This window comes from Falco naumanni, chromosome 3 (genome assembly GCF_017639655.2).
Source record: "Falco naumanni isolate bFalNau1 chromosome 3, bFalNau1.pat, whole genome shotgun sequence".
NCBI classification, from domain to species: domain Eukaryota; kingdom Metazoa; phylum Chordata; class Aves; order Falconiformes; family Falconidae; genus Falco; species Falco naumanni.
The window spans coordinates 84,548,566-84,574,544 of record NC_054056.1 but is presented as its reverse complement, the minus strand read 5'-3'; the positions used below and the strand labels follow the sequence as shown (position 1 = coordinate 84,574,544).

General features: G+C 41.4%; 1 protein-coding gene across 1 annotated transcript in view; it reads right to left on the bottom strand.

Annotated features, from left to right (window-relative positions):
- Positions 1 to 348: 348 nt before the first annotated feature.
- The window catches only part of STMN2 (stathmin 2), a 41,376-nt gene continuing 15,745 nt past the window's right edge, over positions 349 to 25,979 (bottom strand). Inside the window, exons 2-5 of the mRNA XM_040588640.1 lie at positions 15,381 to 15,476; positions 14,571 to 14,743; positions 4,522 to 4,713; positions 349 to 1,703 (exon numbers count right to left, since the gene is read on the bottom strand). Of these exons, the coding sequence (XP_040444574.1) occupies positions 1,644 to 1,703; positions 4,522 to 4,713; positions 14,571 to 14,743; positions 15,381 to 15,476 (521 nt within the window). The 3' untranslated portion in view covers positions 349 to 1,643. The remainder of the gene's footprint in view (positions 1,704 to 4,521; positions 4,714 to 14,570; positions 14,744 to 15,380; positions 15,477 to 25,979) is intronic.

Sequence of the window (25,979 nt, the reverse complement as noted above, 5' to 3'; positions counted from 1 at the left end):
AGCTACCTTATTCACTTTTCTTTCCCCAGATTCCCTTTTTTTTCCCCAATACTGAGTCAAGATTAAGAGGTGCATGTGCATGTGTGTGTAGTTTGTTCTTTTTTTTAATAATCTCAGTGCTAGAGGTTACATTTATAGGCTCAGTTTATGGGGTAATGTTTCAAAACAACCAGCCTAAGCACTGGAAAACACATAGCAGGGGTTAATCCCACATTAGCAAAGAAATAGGCTTGTTTTATTCATAGGTCTTATTTAAGTCTCATTTCCATGCTTTTATGACTACACTAGGTTTTCATCTTACATGGGCACATGTCAGAGAAGTAATGGAGCGAGAGAAGAGACAAGCCCTTTTTCAGTTCACAGAACCCCAATTCTTTATTAATCACAGCTTGCTCACAATGACATACAGGAAAATAGCACTAATGAAGAGTAGAATATGCAGGCAGCAACCTCCAGGGGGGTAGGGACAACTTCAAAACTGCAGCTATTTTGGGGATGGTGTAAAAGGTTTAGTGATATTGTACTTGGCACAAGCACCCTGTCTAGTCATTCGTCCTGCTTCAGCCCTCTTAGTCCTAGATGTCTGTCACTAGGTAGGGTTGGCTAACACTGAAGAGTAAAGGTCATGATGAATGGAAGTCAGCAGTGTCAAAAAAAAAGGTAACGACTGGCTCATGGGTTTCAGGTGAAATATTTCGTAGCCTCTTGTATATTACGCATAATGTGGTAGCATCAGATAAGTATCATAGATCATGGCACCTACAGATAAAGCCACTTGATGCTATCTATTAGTTGCTCCATTGATAAATTTTCAAGTGGTGAATTAAGCTTGGTTTACAATTAGCATTTATATGGCAGTTTGGCATCATTCAAAATTTGTCACAGCTTGATGGGTTACAATGTGTCTCTTAAATTTGCCCCAAACTGATCCCACTTGGTTTCATTCTGTTGCACAGCCGTATTTGTTGCCTCTCACTTCAAAATCAGAAGCAACACATACTCTGCACGGCAATTTAACCTCAATTATACAGCACACTACAGAGTCCTGCAGCATAAGCTGTGTTTAAAGAAACTACATTTTAAGAGCCTTTTGTCTTGGACAGCTGAATGTGAAGTCACGATACCTGTGAACTAGTCACTGTTTCAACAAAGCTTATCGATGGCAAAGCAGTCTAGGTTATTAGGCAATGACTGGTCTCTAGCACCATAGAACTACTACTGACCTCGTGGTGGTTTGGAATGAAAGTCGCAGGGAATGGAATTAGACATGAGGTGCTTCATATGAACAGACCCAGCAAATTCAACTGAGTGGAAATAGACAACATCAGAAGCCTGTTACAGGACATGTAAGATTATGAAATAACTTGCATAATGCAATACTTGTATTTTTTAACAAAAATGTAAGTATTTACAAAATAAGATCCAAGTTTTTTAAACATCAAGCAAACCATTCTGCAAAGAGACCGCATTGTTTTTGTTTTTATTTTTGTTTCTTTTTTAAAGTTTTTTATTGAGTTCTTGATTTTTATTTTTTTTTTAAACCATGTCATACATTTCCCATACTGATATCGCATGATCCATAATAATATAGGCAGGGGGAGTTTACTAATGGTGGGGATGGGTCACATCCACCATCGCTGTTTTCAGCCAGACAGTTCCACCTGGAGCTCCTTGTTTCTACGGACCTCTGCAGCATGCCTCTCCTGGAAAACATCAAGAAGGGAAAAATCAAACCTCTTCCTCATTCCATCTGCCCAGGGAAGCTCCTGATGACAACCTGTTTAGGTTGTGCATTTGATGCTTGTGCAAAACTTGTTTCACAGCACAACCATCTTTAAAGGATGCAACTCCAGAGAGGTGTCATCCACCAGACCCGCCTGAGGCACGTTTGATGTTTAACATTCTACTTATGCTGTGGAGCTCAGTCCTTTATCTGATACAACCTTATAATCCTCAGCACCTCACAGAGTTAAATTTTAAAGGCCCACATAGAGAGCTGCTGCATGCAGCATAAAACGTGCCATGTACTCGTATTTGCCCTTTGAATTCCCAGATGTTGAAATACAGGAAAGGATGAGTGGGCTTGAATTAATTGCTTGAACACTATGCAGAAGTGTTGATGACTGTGTTATCTGTAGCATTTAGGAAGTATAAATAAATTTAGTATCACCAAGAGGGGTCAATCTGAACCTCTCAAACATCCCTTTAGACAGTATGATGAAACTAGTTGTCCTCTCCATTTTTTCTCTGGCTGTGATGGAGAAAGGATGCAGTTACCAAAAACAGTGCTAGACCCTTCTGTCCACTTTCAGCCATGTTTTTTTCCTTTTACGAAAGCAGTCATAATTAATTAAGACTTATTTGAGCCACTGTATATTCAGACACTTCTGCGGAAATGGATCTGTGGTCAGGAACAACAGCTGTCAAATGAATTCTGCTTGAGATGTTTATAGAACTATGATTTTTGGCAGCTTCTGGGTTTTTGGTTTATGCTTCTGTCCTTTCAACTATCAGACTATCAGACTTCTACCTCTTGTGTCTGATCACTGGGAAAAAAAAACCCCAGACATCCAAAGGACAAGCACAAGATGCCTACAGAAGTAGTCACTTAGCTGACCTTAGTTTAAGGTACTCCCTAGACTCCATGCTTTAGGGTCTTTTATGGTAAAGAATGCACAGGAGGCAACAGTTACATTTGTATTGTTTGAGTTGGACTATGGATCACAGGCCAAGGCAGCTTATTGCATCAATTGAACTTGTAAATCAGTTCTTAAAAGATCCATAATTCTGAATGCTAGAGTTTATAAGAGTTGTTCCTTGAGGCTCCTATTAACTGCAGTATACAGAAGTTATTTTTGATTGCAGGAACTTCTAGGCACCAGTACCTTGTGGCATCCACCGTTCTGTATAACTTTTGAAGATTTGGACCCAGATATCTCACTTCTTTTCCTGCATATTCAAGGGCTGCTTTTATGTTGGCAAAACTGTATAGTTATGCAATTCTTAATTACTGGTCTATACAAACATTCCAAAATGAGTTACTGTCATCTTTGTCCAGAAGACTTCTTTGGATTTCATGCACATATGCTGACATACTGCTGTGGAAATGGGGTTTAACAGTCTGTTAATATTAACCTAGGACACAGATATGCTTCAGCTGTCCTTCCTATTTCCTTTTGGACCTCAAGGATGACTAATTGGCTTTTGCCTTTGTTTTCATGAACTTTGGAATATGTGCCTGCAAACTAATCTAATGCAAAAATGTCAAGTAATCTGAATAGAGTTCTTAAGCTCAAGAACCAGCCCGTTTGTGTAGTTACTTGTACCATCATCCTTTGGTTTCTGTTGTTTCTTTCGTACTCTCTGAGACTTTGGTCTCCACCAAAGAAGCAGAGGTGCTTATGGAGAAGATCTCATTGAAAACCCCTGAGAGCTATTTTCTTTCTGTTAGTCAATTTACTCACATATTAGAAAGTTCATCACTGGGAGAAACAAGTGATCACTCATGCAGAACTAATTTTTTTTTCTTAATACTTCTAAATCTTTATTTGCGTGTTTCCCTCTGGTGTGTGGAAGGGTTGCTTTGGAGAAGGGCCCTCTTTGTCCTGCATGGTGGGGTTTGTGATTTACCTATTTCCTCTGGCTGTACCAAAGATCTCCAAAAGAAAATTTACACTCTTTTTATTGCAAGTTTTATGGAAGAACAGACCCCTTTTGATATATAGGGAAGATTTTTCCCCCACGTGTTTTCATCTTCCTCCTCTGAGAAACCAAGAACTACAGACACAGGACAATTGTTTGATTTGACCAATGAGTTTTCTTAAAAGCCCAAATCTAAACACAAGTGACCTTTCATTTGTTCACAGCACTTTTTAAAAGCTAGAAAATCAACCTTTCTCTGGAAAAAGTCCAGCCAAGGCCATGAAGATTAGGAAACTGGAGCATCTCAGTCTCTCCTACAAGGAAAAGCTGAGAGAGCTGGGCATGTTCAGCCTGGAAAAGAGAAGGCTCGGGGGGATCTCATCAATGTGTAGAAATACCTGAATGGAGGGTGCACAGAGCCTGGCTCTTTTCAGTGGTTCCCAGTGACAAGACCAGAGGCACTGGGCACACACTGAAACACAGGAGGTTCCCTCTGAACATCAGGAAACACTTTTCCACTGTGAGGGTCACTGAGCACTGGCACAGGTTGCCCAGGGAGGTTGTGGAGTCTCCATCCTTGGAGATATTCAAAAGCCACTTGGACATAGTCCTGGGCAGCCAGCTCTAGGTGGCCCTGCTTGAGCAGGGGGGTTGGACCAGATGACCTCCAGAGGTCCCCTCCCACCTCAACTATCCTATGATTGTGTGGTTATAAAAGTTCAGTCTTTTTCAAAAGTGAGTGGTGGTTTAGATAGGCATCAGGTGCTCTTAAAATTCATGGAAGTGTAGCAACTGAGATAAGAGCTACCCACAACATCCCTTTGAAATGTTCATAGGTTTTCCTTTCTAGTCTAAGGTGAGGAGTGATGGTGTGGTTACCTTCTCTTGGAGACGTTCAATAAGAGCAGCTAAATTAGCTTCACGGTTTTCTTTGATCTGTTCCATTTTCAGTATCAGCTTTTCCTCTGCCATTTTGCTGAAGTTATTGTTCTCCTCCAAAGCTTTTTGAAGCACTTCTCGCTCATGTTCCCTCTTCTCTGCCAGATGTTTCAGCACCTGGGCCTCCTGGGACTGAAAACAGAGAGACAGAAATACTGATACGGAGCAAAGTAAGCCCCATAGGGCAACAGTTCACTGCTTACGGAAACTGTGTAAAGTTTGTTGCTTGGTTGTTCCATGCGCTGTTTGGAAAGATCACTTCTGGGTATAAACCAGATTAGATTTAGTAACAGCGGCTGAGAAGCACTAGCTAAATGTGGGGTATGTGCCTGAGGTGGCAGCAGCAAAGAAGTGTCCATAGCACTTCTGTTAATAAGAAATGCTGTCGTGTTACTGCTCGGGGTCGTCTGGGTTACTGCAGTAGTTGCTCAACCTCTGACAGCTGCAGTCTTTCAGCTATGAGCATTTTAGTTGTAGGGACAGGGGACTGGGGGCTGAAGGCATGTACAGTGTTAAAAGGGAGGTTGCCGACACAGGAGAGAGGTACATTTTCACCCAGGCTGGATCATCCTTTAATGTGCCTGAATAGTTAGTAACAGGCTTTGAAGTTTACTGTCCTGAAAGAGACAGAATCAATCCAGACAATGTGTTTCTTTTCCTGTGGTATTTATGTTTGGCTTCACCTCACTGATTAGGAAGGGAAAAAAAGTGGGTTTTTTTTTTTCCTCTATAGAAAATAACAAAGAAGCTATTTTTAGTTAAAAGTTCAGATTTTGTAAGGAAGATGAAAACTGCAGGTAGGAATGAAATAGATGCAGCCCATGCACAATACTGTGTCATTCTTCTTTATAAACTCATTGCTCAGAACCATAAGCTTTGTAATTTATTTAAAATCAAATTACTAATATGAAATAACTAATCCTAGAAAAGAAGCCAAAGAACTTGCAGCATTGGGCCCATCCTCCGGGGAAGTCTAGTCAAAAAGACAATATATTTCAGAGCAGTTATTTGCAAATGATAAACAACATTGTAAGCTTTTAGATAAAATTAATTAGAGGGAGCATGAGAAGGAAACAGAAAACAGGGAATGGAATATGTCTCCAGGAAGCTAAGGGCGTATTTCAGTGCAGATCACAATGCACTGTTGCCATTGTTATCCGTAAAAATGAATCAGTCTAAGGCCTAAAATAAGGGCTTTAACCGATAATTACAATTAGCAGTAATGAATCCTATTAAATTCTATCATGTGGCTTTAAATGGGGTGCAAAAAGCTGCAATTCTTTTACACGAGTGAGATCCAACTAGGAGGAGAAAATGAATATTTTAATGAAGGTAAGAGATACATAACGCCAAATGCACTGATGAGGCAAATTGAGCAAATTCTAGAAAAGGCAGAAAAACCCAGGCAGAACATCTTGCAGCAAGACACTGGAGTAAAATATATCTGGCTTTGAAAGGCTGTGATGGCTTGCCTGAGATCAGAGGAAAGCGCTGCTTTCATCCATCTTGGCCACTTAATATATTTGCTTTTTCCTCTGGCCTGGTTGCCATTAAGGGCTCATTTCTCAGCCTGTGATCCCTGGAGCACTTGTTAATAGGAATGGCCTAATGAAATGGTTGGTAGCTTCCAAAGGCTCTTCCTGGCTCTTACCCCCATTATAGTATATGCTGAACAGAGAGTAGTAGAGCAAGCATGTTTCAGATCTTTGACTCAGAGAAAATAACTGCTGTGCAGGCCAAAAGATGTTGCAAAGAGAAACAAAAAGTCCCCAGACAGGTGCAGCCAAAAGCAGAGGGAGTTTCACTGGTAGAGAATACAAGGAGGATGAGCCAAAGGGCAAAAGAATTGGGCAAAGAGGGAATTTTGTAGACTAATTGAAAAATCATAAAAGCCCCATTAGTCTAACAAAAACATAAATAATTTTAATAATCATATAATAAAAGTAGGTTAGTTTGGACCAAAATACTTCATTTCAGATACCTGGCATTCAACATTTCTTTAACTGTAGGCTACTTCAAAATGTAAAAAAGTTATTTTGAAAGACTTGGTACAATGTAAAACTGAAACAATTGAACATCTTCATATTGCTTTACCACTTTTGGATCAAATTGAGTGGCTCAGTTTGACCAGCACTTGTGAAGTTATTCTGCATTTTCTGTTTAATTCAGTATTCAATGGCAACCTTTCATCTACTTTTGGAAAAGTTACTGTCATTAAATTTTGGTTGCTGATAGGAATTCTGTGAACCCTTTGCTTAAGTGATCTAAAAGCAACTTTGATAATCTAAGAATCTATTTCCCTTCCTGTTGGGAGTTTGCATAGAAAAGGTGCCATGATAGTAATTGTAATGTTCTCTCCCGTGAAGAGTTTAAGAAATGACTTGTTAATCTCAAAGGCTAACATTTCATGGTGTTTGTATGTATATGTAATACACATTATAAAATCAAACCTTTTCAGATTTGGAAAACAGACATTTCCAAGGACATATTCAGGGCCTGCGGAGATACTATAATAAAAAGTAAGGTTTGGACTGTGCCTTCAGACACCATTTTTGAAAAAAAGCATTGGCTTTCAGTGGGAAGTAGCAAAATGCCTTTGAGACTTTGGGGCACTTGCCCATTTTTCAGGATTTATTTTCTCCCATTCAATTGCTTTGCCTTCTGGAACTACTTCTTATTATCATAAATTCAGGAAAATAGTGAAAAATTAGAGTTCCATATCAAAGTACACACAGTTCTGGAGGCTATGCTGACAGACAACACGTTCAAAAGTAATCTGTCCAATAATGCATGATAATGATGAAAATCCTTATACTCGCATTCAGTATTTACTGGATGCAAATTGTGCTTGGCACCAGTAAGAGTCTAAATAAAAGCTAAACCAAGCTTTGGGAACAGACTGCACACCCATTAATGTGATTTTCATTTACAATATGCCTTAGATGGCATCCCTTTTCCTCGTTTAAAATCTTCAAAGTAACCACCGCTGGTTCAAAATAAAGGGACCCCGCTCCCCACCACAAAACACCCATGCGGTAAAGTCTCATTTATGCTCACGTCCCCTTTCTAACTCCATTGTACCCCTGCTGTGAGCCTGCCTGTTTCCCTGGTGTTCAGACCAGTTTTGAAATCCCCTTATGACGATTTTGGAAGGCGGCTGGTATGTTTTTGTACTGGATTGTCAACCTATTTTCTGTTTCCAACATATCTGGCAAAAGAACTTGGCCACCCTGTCCGTTCAAAGTCTACTACATATGCAGAAATGGGTAAATGAATGACCCCAGATACCCAGTAGGGCTGGGATTAATAGACTCCCTTGGTTGTTTGTGTTGGCTTTTATCTGCTGTGTTTGGACTCCCACAGTCTCAATACAGGATTCCAACATATGTAGGAATTTTTATTCCAAGTTTATTTTCAGCATTGTACTGACTGAAGTGCTGGAAAAGATCTTTTCAAATCCTTGATAGTCCGTGTTCTAACACATTTGTAAATGGCTTACGATAAGAGCTTCTTGCACAGCTATTGTGAGAAAACGAGTGAAAAAAGGCTGGAAATGGGATGATAGATAAAGAAAATTAATCAGGCAAGAAAAGTATGAAATGGTGGAGAAAGAAAAAAGCAATATTCAAGGTGGAATATCCAGAAGACTTTTTAAATATAACAAGACATAATCAATGCAGCTGTAGCTACAGCATCTAATAATAGATGTGGAGGAATAAAAATGCTGGTACAGATACCTTTGCTCCTAGACATGTACTGCTGTGTTAAAAAGACGGCTCATGAAGGCAAACTCCTTTGATATTCATGTCATATCTGTAAAATATCATGGGCACCCTGAGTTTTCAGAGATGTGTGCTTCAAAAGGTAATGCACATCTCATATTTAGCTGGCCAGAGACAGATGCAGACAACTAAACATTCGCTTTGTGAGCAAAATTATTTACTGAAACTGGCTTTGGAGATACATATATATTTTAGTTATTACTCACAGGAAGAAAATTCTACTTATCTGAGTAACAGGTCCTTTATTTCCTTTCATTTATCTATTTTTCTTTGACATGTATATCCAAATATTGAAGCCATTGACGCAGAGATAAAATGAAAGGATTACTTTTAAGCAAGAAATGTGCTCAGACAACTGCTTTTAAACTAGGAATTTCAGTTCAAATGCATTCACTTTAGATACTAGGATCCATAGTTACCAGGATGTATGAGGCACGCTGCCAGTCATGAGCACTTCACTTTCATAACACATTCATTCACTGGCTGGATTTTTTAAAAATTCAGTTCTTCAGTAGAAGCTGCATTACCCTTGGTATTCTTCAGTGCATTGTGTATTTAAGGGATACTATTAATGAAACAGAATGTGAACACAGAATTAAAGGCTCCTACTGCAATGTAAATGCCAAAGCGAAGCCTAGGTATTAATCAGAAAGAAATGGTGACTTGAAGCAGTGATGTTTGCAGGGGAAGGAATTGAAGTAGGGGTTTTTCCATGTAAAAGCAAGGGAATGGGCTCAAGTTAGACCTCACTCATGGCACTGGCTTCTAATAATCTCTGCACGATTACATCTTATTCCTCACTGGGAATACTATTATTTCTGTTACAATAGCACCTGTTCTGGATGTTTTGAGGACTCACTGTCCCAAGCAGCATGCAAATACACAGGGAAAGCAGTTTCTCTCCCAAAGCAAAGAAGGTCTAAAGAGACACCAAGAAGAGGGGGATGCTCCTGCTCAATGGGATCACAGAGCAGAGAAGTGAAATGGCCATATGGCAGGAAAGTCAGAGACATCTGAGCTGGAACTGTAGGTGAGGTCCTGCTTCTACTGAAACTAGATCATGCAAAAGTTTGCTTGAATTTAAATGAAGATTTTTTATCTTTTTTTTTGTCCAGTCTGCCAAGGGATCTTTGGGTCAGGGCTACTTAGAACATGGAGTAACAAAAAAAAAGAGCCCATGAACAATGTGATTCAGGAAAATTCACTTTCTCTTCCTCAACTGGCACACAATTGCTGCTTTCAGGGTTGTGACCTGTGAGAGTGAACAAGGCATGTCAGAGGGATGCAAGAGGTACCACCTGAGCCCTCTGCCTGATGCTCACCCACCTGCTCAAGAGGTGTTTCATGATCTCCTGCTGTCTGAGGCCTGGCATTTTAAAGGTAATGAAGATTGATTTCAATTTGTCTTATGACTGTTCATTAGCAGCAAAGCCCAGGGCAGGGGGAAGCTTTGCCAGCACTGGGACGTATGCTCTCTCTGCTCATGACTACATGTGCTCTGAGACAGACCCTGTGGCACCTAACATCAAAGCCTCTCCTAGCTGGTAGCAAACATTCTCCTGCAGGCACGTACTCTACAGGCTTATGCTTATTGGAGGAACAGCTGCGAAGTGGCTTGTGGTTTTGGCTTTTGCAAATGTTGGAAGTGAAGCACCATGCATGGAAATGCTGCAGTGTAAATCAAAATGCGGCAGAAACACCCGGTTTCAGTGCTGATTCCGCAAGTATTACTGGGACCTTTACATGGAAAAGCACTTCATGCTGTATTCCTTCCCCACAGCCAAGGGCCAGCAGTAACTGAAAGGGAGGTCAGTACATGGGCAACACAGGAGGCAAATGTCTTGGAAAATGTCTCAGCGAGCGCTTGTCCTCCTGCCCAGCCTGCTCGTATACAGATTTGGTGGGAAACCAAGGAGGGGAGCAGGAATGAGTTGAATGAAGAAAGCAAGCTCCATTTTTTGCCAGGGAAGGTGCCCATCCCTTCTCTGCGGGAAGTTTTGCAGGCCCCATGCAATGTCTAGGAGGAAGCATATGTCCCTCAGCACTGCTGCCCTCCACGCCTTAGTGAAGCCTTTTCCCCCAGCAGCCTGCTGCACCGTGAGGTAAGGCACAGGTGTCTTTTTTGATGCCAAAGGAGAGATGGGTCAAGAGTGCTAAGAAGTGCCTCTGGGCAGGCTGTGGGGCTGGCTCAAGGGGCAGGGGACTGGGTGCTGAAGCCTGACACAGAGTGCAGCCACGATGCTGGCAGAGATGCCCTGGGCTGCCTGCCTGCCTCAGGAAGCACAGCCAACCTTGCCTAGGCTAGGCTGCATGGGTGCTTATCCTGCAGCGTTGCACGGTAATGGTATTAAAACCTCATGTAGCTATAAGTCTATACCCAACAGCATGAAAGTTAAAAAATATGACTGTTCTCCTGCGTTGTTCATAGCACTAAGCACTAGGGATAAGCCTGATTCAATTTCATCCCAATACAAAGATTTTAAAAGGATTTAATTGCATTCAATTTTTCTCCCATAATCCAAAGTCTAGTAGAAATTTGTGCCCCTTTAGTGTTTAATTTGTATGCTAGTAAGTTGAACATGGGTAGTAAAGATATATAATTTGACATATGGCATTTAAAGTCAGGGATAATAATAGCTGAACGTTCAAGGCCAATGGGTAAAAATTGATAAATGTTAAAGACTCTGTAAGAAATAAACTTCTGCTGCATACAATGACACTGTGCTCTAATTTCTTAAGTGGGAAGGATGAAAAGATCTTTCTGATTATCCACCAAGGTGGGAAAATATAGCACACATATGCCAAAAAAATAATGGGATAATAATGACATGCTGTAAAGAGGGTTCTATAAATGGAAAGGACAAATCTATAACTAGCCCAAATGGGTCTCACAGTGTGGTGCAAAAGGAAAAAAATGCCTCAGGTGAAACTCTTGGTTTGGTCATGAAACCAAGAGAGTGTGAGGTCATGACTGTCAAGTGCAGTAGAAAATAAGAGGGAGAAAAAGAAAGAGCCCTGTAAAAGCCTATAAGGGAATACACAAGAATGATAAACATGAAACAGCATAAGCAGGGTGCTGCTGAAGTGCATGTATTGCTGTAGACATTATCATGAGTTTGAAAATTTGTTAACGAATACTGTCTAATTAACAGAGCACAACCTAATTCCTAAACAGTGTGAAATCAATTAGTATTTTTTCCAAAAAGGCAATTCTCATCCATTAGTTACACTTGATTTTAATTAGAACTGTGCTGGAAGGACACTATCAGGAATGGTCATGCCTGACAGCTGTTGTACATAGATTGAAAGGTATGATAACGGCTGCCATGTGGGATGTCAGGGAAAGTCTGCATGGTTTGTCTAGCAGCAGAAAGTGGAAGATGCTTAGGGAAAATGTAGATGAAGTTTGCAAACCTGCCTGGTCCTTTCCTTTATATATATATATGTATATATCTCTCTCTCTCTTAACAGAGAGACAGATAGATACAGCTTCCTAGCTTTCAGCAGTCAACAAGTTACATATTTTCTGACCCAGAGGCTGCATGCATATAATCTTTTCTTACAAGGTAGCACTCTATCAATTTTGCTATTACCTTTTTGAAATAAATAATACTTTAATGATCTATAAATATTCTGTGATAAAAAATATAGCTTGATTTTATAGTACATGGAAAGGTCATCCCCCCTCTCTGTTTTGAAATTGCTGTCTGATGATTTCAGTGAGGGTTTCTTCCCTTTGGATTGCATGAAACAGAATATAACTGTTCTTATTCATCTTCTCATTACCATTCATGACTTTGTAGACTTCTACCTCATCTTTCATTTGTTGTCTCTTTCCAAGCTGAAAAGTGAACCATTTCATTTATCTTTTTATGGAAGATTTTCCATTCCTCTGATTGCTTTTTTATCCTTCTCTGCATTATACACTTTCAGGACAAAAATGAAGGCAATAGTTAAGATAGGAGAGCACCAGGGATTTTAACAGTGATGTAATGAAGTTTTTTGCTCTGTTTTTTGTTCCTTTCCTAGCAATTTCTGCTGCAATGCTAATGTGGGGGAATTTGTCTATTAACATAACCAGTTATATGTTCATTCAAAATGAATATAGGTCCAAGGGGAAGAAATGGCAGGTGTCTGTATTGCTATCACTGATGACCAGTTTATTGCACAACGACTTTTATTTTAGGAAGAAATGAATAGTAATGAAATAATTGAAATGAAATCTCTGGGACATTCAATTTATATTTCCCACTAAGCGTATGCATAATATCAAGCTTCTTAATTGCTGCCATTTCATTCTGTGTCCATATCTTTGCTTGAGTATTTGTATGCAGCACAGAGGCACTTCACATATTGAGTCTTTGGGGCATACCATCACTTCGGTCTATGAAAGCTCATATTTCTGGTCAGATGCTAGTGCAAATGCATATTCCTTTCACATACAGTCATGTCTTTTTACTGAAATTAATACTCTGGCAGAAGTATTTCTTCAAAAGAAGCAATAGTGGTATTGTGTGTGCATTAGAAGCACAGTCGTGTTAGCAAGGCAGCAGAAATGGCAAATGTGGCAACACTTCGGTATTCATCTAAATTAATTGTTCACATTAGTGAGATCCAGAATAGCCAGGTTTCACTGCAAATCAAAACTGAGGGTGAGGTTTTAAGGACCTGTCAGTAATCCAGATCTACTGATTTCAGGGGACTCACATTGCCACCATACACCATTGTTAACCACTGAGTTTCCTGGAACCGACCCTGATCTGGTCAGACAGGTGTGAAAGAAGAGAATGGAGCTGCTTTTGTTGGAGCTGTTCCATGTGCTGTCTGTGGCATATCTGCTGTCCCTGGACTTCTGCATACATTTTTGTCCATATCTGGAAAAGATTCTGTAAATGTCAGCTTTAATAATAAATCACATTGTTTAAAAGATAAATGAAAGGCTTAGAGACCTCAAAGCTCATTTCATTTTCAGATACCTGCTACAAGGGACTCCATGGGCAAGTGGAAGGGGTTTCTAACTCCAGTTTAACTGGTGCAGGCAGATTTACCACAAAATAGCATTGATCACCTGGTTGAAGGACACAGAAAGTCCTTCTGTGGCTCTTGAGGCTTCTCTCACTTCTGTGGCTCTCCTTTTGTGCCATAGCAAAAGGAGATATGGATTAACCAGGACAATATTACCACAGCTTGAGTTTTCTGTGGCCATTGCAGCCAGCCGTGACTTTCCTGAAATGGTGCAACACAGCATAAACACTGGGCCCATACAGAACACTGCTATTTTTCAGACTGGCAATTCGTTCTGGCTATGGTGAGCGTCTCATTGGCTTTGCCTGTCACTGCCTGACTTATCTGATATAGAATTTGGCCTTTTACCTTCCAAAAAATACCCCAACCCCAAACATAAAGCAATCTGAGCTAGCTCTGACTTAGAACAAATAAAGACCTCTTCAACACATCGGTCATGATCAAAGCCAAATAAACAGTTAAGACTTCCTGCTGCATGCACCCTGCATTTGCACTAACCTTTGCGAAGACAGTGTAACAACCCTTCCAAACCCTGTGTGACAAACATTGATTATGAAACAGGGTTTTACCATTATGGGTAAAGTCATAAAAAAAGTGAAGACTTAGTCTGTACACAATCTTACAAGGGCTATGCATGCTTGCATCTTCATTTGAGTGTGTGGTGGATCCAGAACACTCTTTATTCAGGGCTGACATGCCTCCATGCTGCACAAATAAGACATTTTAGCTGCCTCAGGAAGGGCTTGTGAGTAATTTCCATGGGTGCTACAAGGAGTCAAGATCCGGTAGCCAAGACAGTAGCTGTCTGAATTGCACATCAGTCTTTTAAACTTAGACACCAGAAGAATTGTGCTGTTTTCAGCAACTATTAAAGATGCTCTATGAGCCACTTACATTCACACAGTAAGCATGTGTATCTGAAACCACTTGGGCCTCCTGCCCAAAGTGATCTGTATTTTGTGGTGCATACTTCCCAGGCATCAAAAACAGTGAGGTTTGTTTGCAAACTGCTGAAAAAAAGTGAACCCATTTGCTTCTTTAAACATGTTAGCATTTTTTGTCCATGCAGACCACTGTGAGTCAGTGATGGTAATGGAAAACACAGAAATGGACAGAAATCTTGGCTGTTATTCTGTACACTAAGTCAGGTCTAATTACAAGAATTCTTTTAAGGAAAGATACCTTTCTCCTCTCCTCTGCAGCCTCCAGCTTTTTCTGGATCTCCTCAAGAGAGAGCTCTTTCTTCTTTGGAGAAGCTAAAGTTCGTGGTGCTTCTGAGACCGGAGATGGCGGCTTGAGGATCAGTTCAAAGGCCTGGCCTGAGGCACGTTTGTTGATTTGTTTCACCTCCATGTCTGCACAATGAAGTGAGAAATGGTAAGCCCTTCAATACCTCAGGAGTACTGAGGAGACAAGTAGCACAGATATTAGTGTAGGATCAGAAGTACAGACAAATGACTTAGCATCTTCTCCTTGGGCGTTTTAAATGCTGTGGCAGATTATGGACTGGAAATGGTTCTCAGGAGAAGTACATTCCATTTTATCTGTAATAGCTTAATTATACCTTAATCTCATAAACATAAAAACTTACAGCGGTTTTGGAAGCTTATTGGGGTTCTGTGCTGTTTCACACCCCCTGCGAGCAGTGCCCAAGCTGATTAATTTTTTAAGCATGCTTTCATCTTCTCTTAGTTTCCTTGGGAATTATGTCAGCTGTGAAGAGCTGTAATTCTCAGATGGGTAGTAGGAAAAGTACAGCTCGGTATGAGAGAGCTAGCTTTAAGAGTTTAGTTAGTTGCTATTAGGAACAATAGCCAGCATCACAGGTACTACACGATCAGTTGAAAGTAACAGCCCAAACCAGCAAATAATTTGTTAAATCAGCAAAATGCTCCCTGACTAACACTGTGGACTAGGATAGTGAACTGAGTCATTTCCCAGCACTAGCACATTGCCTGACCTGCAGGATGATTTCCAGGGAAAATCACTCACCATCATATTTATAGATGTTCATGTTGCGAGGTTCTGGGTAAAAACAGGAGCAGATCAGAGAGAGCATGGACAGCTCCTTCATCTTTTCCTTGTAAGCTGAAATGAGAGATCTTGTTAGCATGCTTCACTTCCCTGGCTCCTCCTTGGTGCATCTCTACCTGAGGTGACTGGCTGGGAACCAGCAAATCTGCTCTATCACCCACCTGGCAGATTTCTCTAGAATATTTACTTTCAACTATTTTTTCTGAACATTGAGTCTTTATCAAATCACATGTGAAATGCTCAATACTGCAGTCTGCTGCTGATCTATACGACCTCAGCCTTGGGTGTAATGCAGACAGTCCTCTCTGGTTTATAGTATGTGAATGTGGCTACCAGGAAATGTATTTAGCATTAGAAGAGTGCTATGGCTCCAGCCTCTCTTGGAAGGTGGAGAGACATGAAGCTCTAACAGATTCTCTGACATATCTGAATGCAACTGAGAACAGCTCTGAAACGCTGCCCATGTGTTGCCATAGGCAGATGCTAAAGACATTATCTGTTACAAATGAAAATGTCATCCAGATAATTAAAAATAAAGCCAGAAATGAGCACACATTTACCAAATCCTTTGCATAATGTCCTTAATATGTGTAACTACTTGAAACAAAGCTTTTTCCTTCCTCACTTACTGGCCAAAACATATTGCTTCCATCTTCAGGTCTAGTGTATATCAGCTGAAGCAACAAATACACTTGCCATTTACCTTTACAGTTACCTTTACTGACTTTGTAATGCCTACAGGTCCCAGTCATGGGCTGAGAAGGAGTTGGTCTAGAAATGGTGATACCAATACATAATCATTATACAATGTTCTCCTCTCACTCTTTCTAATTGCTGTCATCCCAGCTTATAAGTAGGAAAAGTCTTCTATCTGCTCACTTGGCCAGCCAATGACAAAGCCCAGGCACGAGCCAGCTCTCCTGGGTCCTGGGGCAACACCCTTACCACTGCCCATGCTGCATAAAGTATATATATCTCGAGGGGGGGGTGTTGCTTAAGAATTCATCTTGGCACACACAAATCCCTGCTACTATCAAAATTGTATCTACAGAGGCAGGCACACATTTGCTGCCAGCATGCAAATACATGGCTTAAAGTATAACTGTGGCTGAAAGTATTGTACTTAACAGATCAGACCAAATTAATCCTTGATGTTGCTAAAGGAAAACCGGGCAGGCCTTTGATATTCAGGTTGTGGATACATATGAAGCTGTCACTTAGCCTTTCTCATGGACACTTTTATGCTTTTTGAATTTGTTTCTCCTACTCAGAAAGGCCCCTGAGGTTGATGAGGGCTTGAGAGCCTTTGGGTGCTGCTCAGTATAGTGATATTTGAATGATCCATCAGTTCAGGAATGGATTTCTAGTTGCCAGTGGATAATCAATTAACCTAATTAAACTTTGCATGGGGGCTTCTGATCATGGATACTAAAAAACCCATCTAAAGGACATCCAGCTTTTTGGAAACCACTGGTGAAAGTCAGCATCCCAGGTCAAGGGTGTACTGAAGATTTTGCTTTCTGTGAACTGAGGTTGTCAAGGAAGGTTGGACTTGACAAGTTTTTTGGTTTGAAACTAAGTACCAATTTGCAAGGAATAACTAAAAAATCCTCTGAAGAGACAAATCATGTCCAACTAATGTCTGTTGATAGTCAAACATATTGAATGATATGTTCACTTAGGCCTCCATCCAACAAAGTATTTAACCGCATGCATAATTCTAAGCACACAGGTGTGGCTGTCCAGACTGTCCATTGAGGACAGCTGGCCCAGCAGGCTGCCCACACCACCAAAACTGCATATTTTTCAGCAGGGCAGTTGTGGAGTGGGTGCACATGAGACCCCACATGCTGCTTGGGTGTCTGCTACACATACAGAAAAAGGACACTGGGCTGCGTGTTAAAGACATAGGATCATAGAATCATAGAATGGTTTGGGCTGGAAGGGACCTTAAATATCATCTAGTTTCAACCCCTCTGCCATGGGCAGGGACAACTAGACCAGGTTGCTCAAAGCCCCATCCAGCCTGGCCTCAAACGCTTCCAGGGATGGGGCACCCACAGCTTCTCTGGGCAACCTGTGCCAGGGGCTCACCACCCTCACAATGGCCATTGATGCCGCAGGCTGAAAGCTAAACATTCTTGTACAAGGTCTGCTCTATCACTCCTACAATGCATACCTTGAAATATCTTTGTAGACAGAGGCATGCAAAGCAGCATCCTAGGAATCCTGCCTTTTGGGGCCTTTGTTACTATTTTTTATCTTTGCTTGACACTGAATATGTCTTGTTCTCTAACAGCATTTAAAACAATTAGGAAAAGGTGTTTGTTCTCCCAGCTTGTCATCTGCAAAACATGGCTGGAGAAAGATACGAACGCACTCAGCTCTCCTTCCTTTCAGCACAATAGCTGCACTGAAAGCATGCTGGCAGAATCATTGTCCTATTTCATTCTGGCCACTGACAGAATTAGGATGACTTTCCATGCTTTACAAGCATTACATTTTCTTTTTTCATGGTATTCATTTAGTCTCCATTTGCCCTAGAAAGTCCTTCAACCATAGTGGGAACTTGGCTTGACTACTGCAGAAAGTTCTGGAGGCTGCTGCAACCCTGGGCACCAAACAACCTGCTGTGTTGACAAGTACCCTTTTTCCTGTTGGAGACTTAAGGGCTGAGGGCTACAAAGGAACTGAAGAGCTACCTCCTCAGGCATCCAACATCAGCATTGTGATGACTTGTCCCCCTTGACCAGGCAAAGAACAGCTTATGTGGCAGCACTGAGTAGCAGAGGCCCTGCTTTGCTCACCAGTCCTTTCCCTAAAGTGCCATAAATTATAAATAGAATAAAATAAAAGCAGTAATGTTAGCCCAGCTAGTCGTCTGATTGGAGTGGCTGGCCCATGTCACACAGGTTGAACAGGGAGATAACTGTGCTTTCCCAAATCCCGAGGTGTCAGTGTCCTAGTCATGGAAGCCTGTTGCCTCAGAAAGAAACATTTTTCTATTAAAAAAGCAGCACACTTAGGCCAGAAAGCCAGCAGCACAGCATTTAGGCAATCTTCACAGGACCTCTCGTGTTAACTGAAATAGGCACAAATATTATATTGGAGCTTTTAAAAACACTTGAAGACAAGCAGTGATTGCAACAAAGTTTACTTTCCAAAGGTGTTTCAACTGGCTTGCTAATTATATAGCTCCTTGTGCAGTCATGTGGGGCACACATAATTCCATTAGCTGTGCAAGTTAAATGAAGGAAAGTAAATGATGGTAACTGTAATGCTACAAAAGCATTGATAAAGAAAATTGCTAGAAAATAACAAATGTTGACAAAAGACAGCAACAGTATCTTCTTAGTTATATGCAGCAACATTTAAATGTTTATGTACATTAAAAGCTTCAAAGTTGGGCAAGAATAGAACACTGGTTTTTGTTAAAACCAGAAAGGATTTCAGTATTAGCAATTCTTGCAGTTTTGCTGTGAATATCCTAGTATTTACGAGTCTTCTTAAATTCTGAAACTGTGTGATTATTTCAGAACCTCATCTATTTTTTCAAAAATAAATTCCTCACATTCAGAGTTGCATAGAAAGCCCTAGAAATATTACCTAATGCTGCTAAAAGTTTTGACAGCTTCAGAGAAGAAATTCAGAGAGCTCTGAAAATCAAGAATGTATGATTTTTTTTGGTTAATAAGTCTCAAATGCACCTTAATATCATTGTTTTAAGCCAATCTCATCATTTTCTCAAACCTCAGGCATTATTTTAATAGCTAATTTATAAAATGTGAAAGCACTGCCTGTGTTGGGTGAACATTTCCATGCTCTTTGTGAGCTCTTTACTTGCTGGTCCAGGTAAAATTTCTGGGAGACTTTCAAGGGTGCCAGCGCGATGTCTGCTTGAACAAGCAGGGAAGCCCAGCAGGACTGGATATCCAGAGGGAAGCAATTCCAAGGACTCCATGCCCATGCTGTATATATTTTGGGGGTCTTTTCTTTAGACTAGTTCCACCCCATGGTCTGAACAACCATTAGTGCCTGAGACATAGTAGATAAACTAATACACATCTCCCAGTTTCATTACCTATCAAGTAAACCAGTTTGTGCCCTCTGAGGCTGCTCTGTGGTGTGAACTAAAGCATGGTCAGCTGGGGTATTTTGATGATTCTCTTTGAACATGGTTTTCTGATCTCAGATAACGTGCTTATTCAGATACATCCCATATTCCTCCACTAATGAGAGAAAAGTAGTCCCGTTGCCAGTCCTGCAGCTCTCTTGCCCTTTAGTGAGGCTAAGAAGAAAGGGTGCTATGGCTGCCGTTAGAAGTCAGCAACCACTTATTTGTGGCTGGAAGAAATAGGACGATTAGGGAAAGCACTGGTAAAACCACCCTGTCTGTTCTCATCTGTTATCCAGTAGCTATAAGGAATTTTTTACCCGTTTACACTGTAAAATGAAAATCTGTCCTGACTGACAGGCCATGGGCAATTTGGGTCACATTTTGTTCCTTGGCAAAGCACAGCTAGGACAGATTGCTGTGTCACAGCAGAGACCATTATTCATAAGCAAGACTATTTTTAACACATGAAAGCAGAGAGATAAGTGTAAATGTTACTTACAATTAACATCTGATGAAGGCAAATCTGTTGATTACTTTTGCCTTACTGAATCCAGTCTGCCTATAATAAAGTGTTACTGATCTTTGACACTTCAAATTCCACTAGCCAACTAGTCTTGAAGCTCTGCACACCTGAAAGGAAACTGCAACTGGCACGTTGCCCACAGTCAAAATGTGCAACCTGTAACACAGCTCAGCTCCTTGCCAGGCACCTGTGAGACAGTCAGCTGAGTGAACTGAAACCCTGCTTTGTTTTCTGCTTTGGAAGAGACTGCAGAAGTAAGAAGTTAAGAGTAAGTAAAGCATGAAATACAAGGTAGAGAAGACCTACCACACCCATCCTTTGAATCAGTTTCTCACAGATGTTATTGACAAAGCAGTTTGTTACAAATTTCACTTTGTTAATGCTCCCTTTGAGGTGCTAGAGTTTTTGATTTGTCAAGACAATGCTTTAAGTTACAAAAAGCCACGCCATTTTGTGAACACCAACAGGCACACTCTGTTGGCTAGTAATTATTTTTTTTGTAATCCATTTCAAGTGTGCTGCATCCTTTTCTGTCAAGCAAAATGGTGTTATATGATCATAACTGTAGTTTTTTCCCCATAGCTGGTGGTGTATTTGAAGAAAGCTGCATGATGAGTGCTGGTAAAGTGGTGAAAGAGCACATGGGACTGGGATAAGCAAAATTCAAGATGGGGCACGAGTGACAGGTATTCTACATATCATTTAATTTTTGGCACTCGTCTGAAATGTGTGAGTCTGGGATTCACTTTAATTAATGCTGGACATCTAATATTTAAGACAGCTAGTTTGCAGCAGTCATAAAGGCGTTGGTTTTAGTCAATGGAGAGAGAAGCACCACCAGAGAGGAACTGTTCCCGTTCCAAGAGAGATGTCTAAGATAAACGAATTAGGTTGTGTTAAAACCAATGTATCTCTCTCTGCTGTCAGAAACCCTAAGGATTTATAAGCTTATGGAGTCACTAGTGATGGAGGGAACGAAAGCAAAAGCCCCTGCAAGGAATACATGGAATCACAGAACCATAGAATTGTTTAGGTTGGAAATGACCTTTGAGATCATCCCTCATGCTCAGTCGTGAGTGACATCTCATTTTGGTCGTTCACATAGGTGTGATTACTGTTTATGTGATCAATGTTACACATTACTGCCTCTCTGAATGCAAAGCACTGCTCAACAGAGAATTTGGTGTGAGTCCATCTCACAACCTTATGTATATGTGTGCTTTTCCAGTCTCCCCCTCCAAAATAGAGGTTCCTTTAAATTGTACTAACAGTTTATGGGCTCTGTAATGCCCTACAGTGCTCACCTGTTTCACTGGTGAGAAAGATGGCGTGGGACCCTCAGTCACCCGAGGCCATTCTTTGGTGGCTAAGTCTCTAAAACTGCACTGTTCGTGTACTGCAATGTAGTTTAACATAGAGACAGGTACAGAGCTTTGGTCATGTCCCCTGCCCTTGAATTTTTTGATGCTTCTGTATCTAAGCCATAGAGTAAGCAGGTACTATGAAAAGGAAACAAGAAACAGAAAAAAACAAGGAAAAGAAACTGGGAATTACTGTGTTTCCTCTGTCAACAGTGACTCTAGAGTTTCCTGCCATATGTCCAGCAAATGAAAAAGAAAGAACTTGGACAGATCTAACATGCTTTTATGACAACTGAGAGTTTTAAAAAGCAGTTTTAGGCATTGATTTCTGTAACCCTCATGACTGTTCTGAGTGACTACAGCTACACAGGTTTTGGCAGAAGTATTAGCAATTTTATTCTCTCCAACAAGAGAACATTTTAACAAACAGCTTTAAAACAGTTTGGGGTAGAATCAAGAGTTAGTGTCATTCATAAAACCACAGGATGGCAGTGAAATCAGGGAGCACTGTAGCACCGGTTCTTCAAAATTCAAAAAAAGATGCAAGTGACAGATTTGACCCTTCAGCTTCCTATTAAGACTGTGTCAAATTGTGCCAATGAACCCTGTCCTCCAGTGCAAGTCCTTGCATACCACTTCTATAGCATAGTTCAGGTAGCATAGGATCTGGCTGGAAAACCCATCCCAAGGAATACACAAGCAGCTGTTTGCATATGCAAAGACTGCCCAATAATGACTGTCTTGTATCTACGGAGTGTCAGTGCAAACACATGCAAACATGCAAATTGGAGGGTGGCACAAGTCTGACTGATAATTGCCCCTAAATTTACAGCTTCATCACTGATCATGACTATGGATTTTTGGACTAAAATGCATTACTCTGGATGCCGTGGTCAGTGATTTTTACTTAATGTGTGTATGACCGGATTCAAATGGTTTTGTTCACTTTGTCTTCTGATGTCAAAAGGTAAATACATAAGGTTACTATTTTGTATTATTCAGATTTATGTAATTTGCACTGCTGAAGCAATGAGAAAAATAATTTACTGAGCCCTGACTGTTATGGTCATCTGTGACATGAATTAATGGGGTTATTTTGTTGGGCTAATGCAGCCACATTGTAAAAATGATATTTCAATAGAAGTTTTTTTTTTGCTTTGGGGAAAAAATATCTTGTCATGGTTACATGAAACAAATTGTGATGCAAATGCTTTGCCATAGTCACTATTAGAGAGTCTTGGGTCAGACTGTAGTGCCTGTTTAAAGAAATGAAAACACATGTGCTTCCTTGCAGTGTGCGGGGAATACAGACATGTGCCTGTCCAGAGCCTGTTGGTGCACTCAGGGCCCTGACAGCCTCACCACACTGCATGCTGGTGGAAACATGGGAAGAACAGACAAGAAAGCTGTGGGTAAGCTTCTCCAGCTCTGCAGAAACTTGTCTGCAGCAGTGGCAGAAACAGATGCTGCTCTTTTTCTTCTGGGCCACCCCTTTGGAGAGCCAGTGCATCACACTGTCATGAGGAATCCCTTAGCAGTTCAGTTCCAACAGCCCTCTGGGACTGAGGAGGAGGCAACATTGCCCAATGCTAATACAGAGGTCTGTGGCCCTCCTGAAATCCATTTGAACTTCAGGAAACTTCAGCCAGGGTGAAATTCCACATTTTTTTCCCCCAAGGGGAGAAGGCCTCCTTCTTTAAGGTGTGCTTTGCCTTTGCAATTTTTTCAAGTAATATCCCACCCTATTTCCCTCCCTCCCTCCACACCACTTCTCTCTTTCTCCAGTTCTCTTCCCATTGAGCTTTTTACGGAGGAAAGGATCTGAGCTACCAAAACAGACTTTGAAGGCAATGGAGAGGATGAACAGCGAGGAGTAAACTCAAAGGCTACAGTACTCCTAAGACAGCTTTACTTCCTGCTGGTTAACCAAAAATAACTGTTTAATTTTTTTGCAGAGAAGTTCAGCCCCTGTTTTTCAGATGCTTTAGCAGGATGCTGATGTTTAAGCTGCTGGACTTATGCCTACCTTCGTAAGAGGCCACCACAGCCATAGATAATTCCTGATACACTATTATCACCCAAGTGTGAGAGGCAGCCTCGTACAGTAACCATTCCACTATCTGCAGTCATGTGTAAAGCACAGAAGACTGCAGGAATTCAGCTATGGGGTGATGTGAACCAAAAAGACTTTCCTGAATGTGAACTAGATGGAAAAAGATCAAGGGAATAGGCTGTGGCAGCTGCACCAGGAGGAAACTGCCCTCCTAACTTGGCTCATCTGACCTGTTTGAGGACTGTTGGTTTTGTTACATACCTGCACACAGGGGAAAACAGTCTCTTTTGACTGGTATTGTAGCAAGCTTGGCTTTGTCTTGTTGTACAGAAAAATCTTCAGTTTTACTTCTAGGTTAGGGCTAGTGATAGAGTAGTAGCAATGGTTCTGCATATATCATTCTGGGTCTGATCCTATCATTAGTTTTCCTGTTCTCAAGAAAAATCCCTATCCCCTGAGACATCACCAGAGTCTTATGTGAATGATTTAAGAATCAAAACCTTAAGCCCTGGAATTTCTGAATGGGCAGATTTCCTTTCCAGGATTTAATACTCATTGTGTGTAACGTATCTCCTTCTCATCATATGCTTGAAGTGTTGTGACAAATCCTTTTGCCAGTGCACAAAGCTGTTAAAACTCTTCTACTTCTGAGACAGGTTACATATCAAACAGCTTAAAAAGACAGATATTTCACTCCAAAACTTCCACTAACATGGCTTTGAAGATCCCGCCTGGTAAGCAGCACTGAATCAGAAACTCAGCCTTCATTCAGGCTAAAAGCAGTGTTTTCAGGCCTGCTAACGTTCATGTGTGAAGGCCAGAGAAACAGAAGGCTTCTCAGAGGCTCTCCCCCATGCACCCATCCCAGCCCTGCTGTACACAGCTTATCTTGCCTCAGCATTTCTGAGATCTGGGGCTACCACCTGTACTAGCCTGCTGTAACAGCAGCCTAGTAGAGTTTGCTTCAGGACACCCCTGCAGCAGGACAACCCCCAGATTCATGATCCTTCCCTCAGAAGTGGCTGTGTAGTGCTCAGGACCCCCCCGAGCCATGCTGTCTCCTGGCTGCAAAGCGGTGGTGTTTGGCTTGGTCCTGGGGCCACGCTGGTGGTTGAGGCACCAGGAAAGGACTTGCAAAGGAGGTGGTACTTCTTCGGTGTCTTTGTAAGTGTGGTGTGGGGTAGACTAGGTTACAGCTTGGAAGCTGCAGAGCCTGCAGGAAGCCTGCTTTGCCCTGGCAGCCCTGGCGTGCAGGTGTCAGCCACCACAATGGCAGCATGCCTAAAGCTTGCTGCTGATCCCAGCACTACGTGGGAAGTGCAATTCTGAGTCCTCATGTGGAGCTCACCAGCTTCCCCTGGAGCACCCAGCAGTCAGGGTCTAGGCTATCAGAGACGGCTGCTGTCTGCTGGAACTCTTTTAAGATCATCTCATTATTGTGTTGTGGGAACATATGGAGGCCCAGCTGAGATCTGCACTACTTTCTGCACAAACATGTCGGATATGAACACCCTAGGACAAAGAGCTTATGGCATAAATGAGAAAGACAGGCATGGGATGCTGGGGAGAAATGAGCCAGAGGTGAAAAAAAAACTGCCTCAGGTCACAGAACCGCTCTGTAGGGAAACTTCATGGAGAACACAGGTCTTCTGATTTCTGGATGAGTGACACCTCACAGGCAGTCTCTCTGAGAGTGCTGCAGGCAAAATGGGTGCTGGCTGGTGAAGCCCCTAGACTGAGGATGCAAATCTAGTATGATGAAATAGAACAGCAATGGTTTAGTTATGCAGCCTACTATGATCAAACAGCATCTTCCCAAGGTACAAATCATGCTATGGGTTCTGTTGTAGCACAGTAAGACTGGGTTACTAGAGCACAGTGTGATGGAGCTAGCTGCCAGCATTTCTTTTATTTTTCTGAATCTCACTCTCAGCCACGTATGTTTGGAAGGGTGGCATTTATTATTTTTTTTCTAATGATCTCTTCGGAGGCTTCCACTGACTTAATTTTGCATCACCCTGATGATCCCTTTATGTAGGCTCAGCAAACTCTTCCGGGTCTTGCATGACCTGGCCATGCATCACCCACTGACATGATGTCATTTTATTCCATGGCGGCTGTATATTATAATGCCCAGAGAGAATGGCAGTTCTGCTACTGTTCCTTTTCACCTGGATACAGTAGATCCTTTCTGGATTTGTACTAACATTATTTCAATTAGGTTATGAAATCCCTCCCCCTTTGGACTGAGATTACAGTCAAATTGTTCTAAGACCCATACTAAGCTTCTTGAGAGAGCAAATTTTTAGCACAATTACCCACATGTTCTAAAAGCAAGCCATTAATACAGCATCAAGCAAAGGAATGGCCCAAGATGCTTTAGCAAAGCAGGCAGTTAAAAAAGAATGGGTAAAACCCCCAACTTTTTCTGTTTTCATGATTTAGGGAGCCTCAGCTGTTGTGGAGTACCTCAGTCAAGGGAACAGAGATGCATTGCTATGGT